General features: G+C 32.6%; 1 protein-coding gene and 1 long non-coding RNA gene across 2 annotated transcripts; one reads left to right on the forward strand and one right to left on the reverse strand.

Annotated features, from left to right (window-relative positions):
- Positions 1 to 116: 116 nt before the first annotated feature.
- On the reverse strand, positions 117 to 2098 carry LOC124435402. The gene is made up of 3 exons (XR_006945026.1): positions 2050 to 2098; positions 1766 to 1822; positions 117 to 170 (listed from the first exon to the last, which is right to left on the reverse strand). It is a non-coding gene; the product is annotated as an uncharacterized LOC124435402 (long non-coding RNA).
- A 2496-nt stretch (positions 2099 to 4594) lies between these two features.
- On the forward strand, positions 4595 to 5120 carry LOC124435171. Its single transcript, XM_046985120.1, has 2 exons — positions 4595 to 4724; positions 4789 to 5120. The coding sequence occupies exons 1-2, from the start codon at positions 4595 to 4597 to the stop codon at positions 5118 to 5120; spliced, it is 462 nt and encodes a 153-aa protein (XP_046841076.1).
- The last annotated feature ends 1993 nt before the right edge of the window (positions 5121 to 7113 follow it).

Here is a 7113-nt window from a genome sequence, read left to right on the forward strand (position 1 = left end):
TGATGCAGTCAAAACCTTAAACTTCGATCCATTGGACTTTTTTTCAAGAATATAATAAATTCCAAAAATACTCAAGCGATCGAAGCCAGTTAAATTTCTCAGAACAGGCTTGCACGCTTTGCTTCCTCAACAATCATTTTAAAAAACCTTTTAACATCGGAAAAAGGGTCCTAAAAATACAAAAATTCAAGTAGTTGGATGAATTTTACATACATTATGCAAATAATGTTCCGAGCAAGCGAAACTGAACATTAAAAGACAAGTCTAAAGATCGGCAATGCATTTTGAAAAATTTCCAAACAGTTAGAGACGTATTGAGTGTTGAAAATATTTGGGTAAATGGGATACACTCCTAACTCCTATTTGTTGATGAAATTGTGTCTAACATAAAGTTTTTGAGTCAAACCGAAGAACTGAGTTTACGTTGAACTGCAGCTAGCTATATATAAAATTTTTGTGTTGCTTTTCTCACTGTTGTTACAAATAGAATCGTATAAATAATATGAATCAAATTGCTTATTTGCAAAAATTCAAATTCTCAAAATTGTTTGTTTAGATATAATGATGCTTATTTGCAAAGAAACATTTGCGGAGTTTGAGTGAATGCGTAAATGCGCAACTTGTATGAGCAAAAGTAGCCATTGGGCATTTTCTTCAAAACTGAAAATTGTTTGGAAATAAAATCATGAGATATTACCTCTAATATAAAAATATTTTCGACAAGAGGAAATGCTTTTATATCTCACATCCCTTTGACTTGGTAACAGAAATACTTTTAAAATGGTAAAAAGATTGTTGACAGAGGTAGTAAAATAAATCAAATTAGAAACCTAAATGCCGTTTCACTGAGCTCAACAGCCAACTGCTTTTACTGCAGATCTCTAACCATATAGCAGTCCTCTAGAAATGGAAATGATCATTTATACCTTCGACATCATAAAGTTTTTTTTATTGTTTTACAGGGTGTACAAAATAGTAGCCTCTTATGTAAAATTATCGTCATAGGTTGGTATATAGCTTGTCATTCTCAGAAAAATGTTATAGAAATGAAGGCTTACTTTTAAAAAATATATGAAACAAAAATGTATTGTTGAGCAACTATATCACTTTAATCACGAAATTAATAATAATCCGGGTATTTCATGGTAAAACACAATCGCTATATGCGCGTATCCTTCTGTAAAAATACAGTTGAATAAAAGGTCTATGAATTCATAGCTGGTGAAATAATCTCTAGTGTTTAATCTTAAGAGAAATGTGCCTACTACAAACATTTTATTATTTTTGCAATAAAATGTTCTTATAGCTTTCGTTTCTAAAGATTATGCACAGATAAAAACTTTGACATAAATGTCTAGCCCACTAAATTTTTTTATTTTGATTAGATTTTACATAACCCACAATAATGAATTTCCCTAAAAAGTCTCGTTAGCTTCGCCCTAAAAGATATATTCTTAGAATGGCAACTATTGGTTATTGTAACGTCTGGATATTTTAAAATATTGATTAACCCTAAAAAATTTTTTCATCATGATGTTTTGTTTAATGTTTCTATCTGTTAACATTACTTGATTCCTCTAAAATGAGACGTTTCCTGAGTTTTTCAATAAAAAACGTCAAATCCAAGGAAGTTGGATTAACCTAATCACTCACTTACCAGGAATTGAAGCAAGACTTTGATTTGAGGGTTAAAGTTTATAGAAAACTTGACCTGAATATAGACGACTTATGTTTGTTATTGTGATAGCAATTTGGAAAAACTTACATCAAGTGTATCAATAGACTCTTGGATGACACTCTCAACAAAATCCCATAACAGATTCTGTAAAGACAATGCAATTAGCTATTATTTTTTGCAGGTCAACAAATTTATATTATATACATGAATTGCTCGTTATCATTAGCAGACATGCACTTACAATGCAAGTATTTTATTAAAAAAAATGCACATAATTTGATATGCAGGCACAAAAAACAATCAATAAGTTTCTGGGCTATTCTTTAAACTAATCAATTATAGATGAGAAAAAAAAGTTAAAAAAGTCATACCTCAAGTTGAGTACCATTAACAGTGCCAAATAGTTTTGGAATAACATCATCAGCTTGGACAATGTTAAAGAAACAATCTTTTGCTCCGGGTATTGACTCCACATATTGTGTTAAATTACTGTCACCCACAGGCAATAAGCCAAACGTGAGACATTTAAAACAAGATTTTAAATATGATTCATCTTGGAGTTTGAATTCTTCCAGTAAAAAGATCAACACTAAAGATGCAATTGCTCCACCACTGGAATGTCCTATAAATGACAGAATAAAAAAAACATTTGCACATAATATTTAAAAAAGTCAAGATTAGCGCTAACCCCCAAATTCAATGGCAAACCAAAAGCTCAATCTCCCACTAAAGGGCAGGATATGGAGTATAGAAAGCCATTGTCCATTAGCCATAGTTGGACTTACTAAATTTACAAGAGTTTGGGGCTTCGAGCCCGAAAGAAATAAAGCAAGATGAATAATAGCTTGATGCAAAAATTACATAAAGTACAACAAAAGTGGGAAACAACTGTGGGAAAATGACAAAGCATAGTTATTAATACAAAGTGACATAAAGTATATGATTTAAATGAATGCAAGGATATTGAGTTCAAAAGTAAAAATGAAGAAAAGGAGAGAGAAAAAACTATGAATTTTGAAAAAAATCTGAATTACGATACACCAAAACAGGCAGTCCCACTATGCTACAAATTCTTTGGATGTAAGAAAAACAATCAGATACTAACCAAGAAGTCTTAAAGACTAGAGAGTTAAGAAAGAAATGGAAAAATACTTTAAGAATTTTTTGAGCAAAAATTGGATTAGAATGGTGAGAACAAGGATAGCTATAAAAAATCAGACACCTAAAAACAGGAGAATACATGTTATTAGGATGTAAATATTAGTAAAGATAAAGCATACATCAAGACATGACAAAGCTTTTCAAATATTGGTAGAGCTGGGGTTATAATCATCAATTACAATTAATTAAGAAAATAATGATCCTTGATGATTCATGTAATGGATGGGCTTTGCAAAAACATAAAGTAATAGAATAATGATAGTGTATTGTGATAGCTATCAACTATAAATAGGCCATACTAAGCCAAACCTATAGAGAATCTGATCAAATCGTCAAGAAATGATTTAAGTGGTTGGTGTGTCTGTGCAACTAATAAAAGTTATTTTGAATTTCAAATCTCACAATTTACCTGAAAAAATGATCCGTTTCTTTTGAAAAAATGCTCTGACGAAATACCTCAAAGGGATTTTCTCAGCTTCTTTTTTCACATCTTAAAACATGTTTTTTAAGAAAAAATTTTCAAAATTTCTCTAGATTATTACAAGTACATTATATAGACAAGATTTCATGTTTTGATCAAAATCAGCAGCAACCATTAGGCAAGTTAGACAAATAACAATGTCAGGAACGAAATTAGAAACATCCATTATGTTTTTCATCAAATCACCCATCTGATTACACTTAGCATCGTTCATAAAGAAAATATTTAGCTTTTACTTTATGACTTTATGTCTGGGCATAAACCCTATGGCTGTTCACTATAAAATCAATTTATGTGATCAAAAGCAATGCATGGTTTACACGTTTATTCTCCTGCATAAACGACAATTAATTCAAAGCAAAACATCAAAGCGCCTGGGTACAAGGCTGCTACAGGTGTACATGAAACAATGTAATCGGGATTTTTATTCAAATCTTCTTTTGTTCTCTTTCATGCAATGAAACATGACACCTTTCATGCGTTTCAAATTTCTAAACCATTTCTAAACACTCACGCCTCACTTCACTTCGCAAAACATTATACTTTGATATCTGAAGGCAAATTTTCATAATTACTTCACTCTCAAAGTTACGACCGATCAGTTGGCCACTACAGCCATTCCTGCACACTTCTACACTTACATGAATAAATTTCACCTCTATAGTTAGTTTCCAAGCGGGGCCAGGTGTAAGACTGTAGTCTCTTGAAGCTCACATAGATAACATTACCACACTCTGCCATCACATATTTAGGAACGTCCTCGTTTTCATAAGAAACATAAACATTGCTAAGTAAATGTTTTTTCTCTATTTCTTCAAGGTTGTTCATTCTGTATTCGGGGTCTTTACAGCTGTACGCAAGTTGACAACACAGCAACGAATGGTGAATGTGAATTTCATCGAACAGCTTTGTTGTAGATATCCACTCTTCCAGATGAGATTTAGGCTTCTTTTCAGGCTTGTGCTCCATTTCTAGCGTATTCTTTAAACTTATAATCTTTTTTCCAATCTGCTCCTTGATTTCGTCGCGAGAAAACCTCGGGTATGATGAATGTGGATAGCATCAAACAGGTCTGTTTCAGAAATCATGACTTCGAGGTCAGATTGGGGTTTTGGTTCTTTGCATGTTTTCTCAAGTGTCTTCAAAGCTGAAATCTTTTTATTGAGCTCATCCTTGATTTCGTCGCAAGAAAACTTGAATAATTCATCGCCAAGAAGAGACTTTGTCAAGTTTATTAAATAAATACCAGTAAACTCGACATTTGAATAAATGGAATGGCCGAAACAAGCGAAGAAAACGGTTCCGAACAGGAGAGTGAGCAGAGCGACTTGTTCTCGTCGGAGGATGAAATACATGCTGAATTTGAGAGAGCAAATACTTGGCTCCTTCGAGCTCTAAGTTGCTGTAAGTGTGGACATTGTACTTTGTCGAAAAAGGCAATCGAGTGTTTTTTGTTGCCACGAAAAAGCGCTTGAATACGATGAGTACGAGGCTTTGCTAGGCCAAATAAAAACTCAAGGAGAGTATTGCTTGACAACACACCAAGAATTTAGGGACAATATTCTGTCAGAAAGTTTGTTAAAGATAGACGTGTGTCGGTATCTTGAAGAAAATTGGCCCCTGTCTGATGAGGATCTGGAGAGAATATACGAGCTGTATCGATTAGTCGCATATCAAAGATGTTCTAGGTGGATTTTTCAAATTTGGGGGAATAAACATCGAAGACCATTTCCTGCTTGTATTGATGCTAGCATACGAAAACGCTTCGCGTCACCAGACGGACTTTATACACATTTTTAATACGCCAAAATATCTAAACAGTAATATTTTATTTTATTTTTAATAAATTTATGTTTGAACTCTACTCTCGATTGATACACTTCGCCTCTCTACATTTGCATTTATTTTGACATAACAATCCCAATGCACTGCAATCACACGTTGAGGTGGCACATTTTCCTTTACATTTACAAATATTTGTGTGAGGTCTGCTCCCTTGTGAACTTTCGGGTAGAGCTGGTGTACTATATCTTGCTTTTTTGTTGGCTTCAATTTGCTCATTTGAGGGTCTTTCCTTTCCTGCCAAATACTGTTCGACAAGGGATTGTGGTTCAGGAGGTAGCATCATATCTGCATGTGCTTTGGCCTTCTTCAAAGTCGAGTACTGGCTTCTTAGTTTTACAACTTCATTCAATATTAACTGCACATATCCTAAATGGGATGATTATATATTATTTTTACTAAACTATGACTAAACTGTGACTAAAATGTTTAGCCTTTTGATTATACTACTATTTTTTTATATCATGAAATTTTCTTGCTTTATTTGTTATTGAATGATATCATTCCTACCATAGGTGGGTTTTTTCTTCTAAGGTTTTGCCACAGCTTTTTCTTTTTTGAAAGATTTTGGATAGGTAATTGCTCATCTCAAGTTTCCATCTGCAGTTTTTGCTTGTGGTCTGTTGCTGTTCTCATTGTGGTGCAAGTTTGAACAGTACAGTCTATCTTGATACAGAAGTTGAAAAATCCCAATTTATGATAACTTTCTTCAATATTGAAATGTCCATATTTTATCCTCTTTAAGATATTTTAATTGCATTGCAAATTTTAAGTGGATTTTTGAATAACATACCTTGCACTCAATGAGTGATATGAATGATGAGCATTCTTTGAGGCAAGCATATTATCCAAAGCATGTTTGGCTTCTAAGCCTGATGTCTGGTGATACTTGGATAACTTTTGAATTTCTGCAATTAGTCAAGGCCTTTTCAACATCTCCTCTAATTTTTTGTTAGCAGCTGACCCTGTTGTATAGATGAGTAAAAAAATTTTGAGGCATGAATTAAACTTCTAAATTGTAGTCCATTCTATCTACTCAACCTTTTTTGAGCCAAGCTCTACAATTTTTTCATGAAGGCATTTTGTAAATAGTTTGTGACCATTATGCTCATGAATATTAGCAATGTGATTGAGAATACTGTGCCACCTTTCTTCCCTCTCATCTGAGTTTCACTTGAGTTGCCAACCCAATATAAATGGTTGATAATTGACTGTTCAGTTAATGAAAAATGTATATATATATATATATATATATATATATATATATATATATATATATATATATATATATATAAAGATAATCTCAGTTTTAAATGATTTTTATTGAGCCGTTGCTTCATCAGAATGAGGATATTTATTTACAAGTGCTTTTAGAAGTAATATATATATGTATATATATATTATGTATATATATTATTAATATGTATGTATATATATATATATACAATATGTATCACAATGTGCCCTTCAGGCCATCGTCATAGTGCAATGACAATTCCTGCAGGAACACACACATGCTATACATTTACATGCATGACATGCATACCCCAATCCATGGCTGAATATGTTTGAATTTTTTCTTTTTTGCCACTTTCACAAGTTTCTTTTTTTTCATCTAAAGTATATTCAAGAGTGTTGGAAAAACTTACTTAATAACAGACTTACTTTTCAATATCATAGAAGTTTATATATTTTCGTGGCAGAGATTTTAAATTAAAAATACACATACATAAATATATATACCTTTTGCTCACGCTGTGGTAATGGGATATTTAAATTCCCTTGCTCAAACATAGATACCAAACTGAAATATGATTCCTTGTGCTTCACATCTCAAGATGTTTGCAAATGCTCGTACCACACACTGCAAAGCGCTGAAGGAAACTTAATAACTCTTATCTTTGTATTCCTGCACCAGCAATTAATAGTCAGTGCAATAAAAAATGATCGG

This window comes from Xenia sp. Carnegie-2017, unplaced genomic scaffold, assembly GCF_021976095.1.
Source record: "Xenia sp. Carnegie-2017 unplaced genomic scaffold, XeniaSp_v1 HiC_scaffold_14, whole genome shotgun sequence".
Classification (NCBI taxonomy): domain Eukaryota; kingdom Metazoa; phylum Cnidaria; class Anthozoa; order Malacalcyonacea; family Xeniidae; genus Xenia; species Xenia sp. Carnegie-2017.

Bases quoted from the DNA above. Each gene is read 5' to 3' on its own strand.
- LOC124435171 (XM_046985120.1), top strand. From the start codon at position 4,595: ATGGCCGAAACAAGCGAAGAAAACGGTTCCGAACAGGAGAGTGAGCAG. The intron at 4,725-4,788 runs GTAAGTGTGGAC...GCCACGAAAAAG, and splicing joins CCTTCGAGCTCTAAGTTGCT to CGCTTGAATACGATGAGTAC.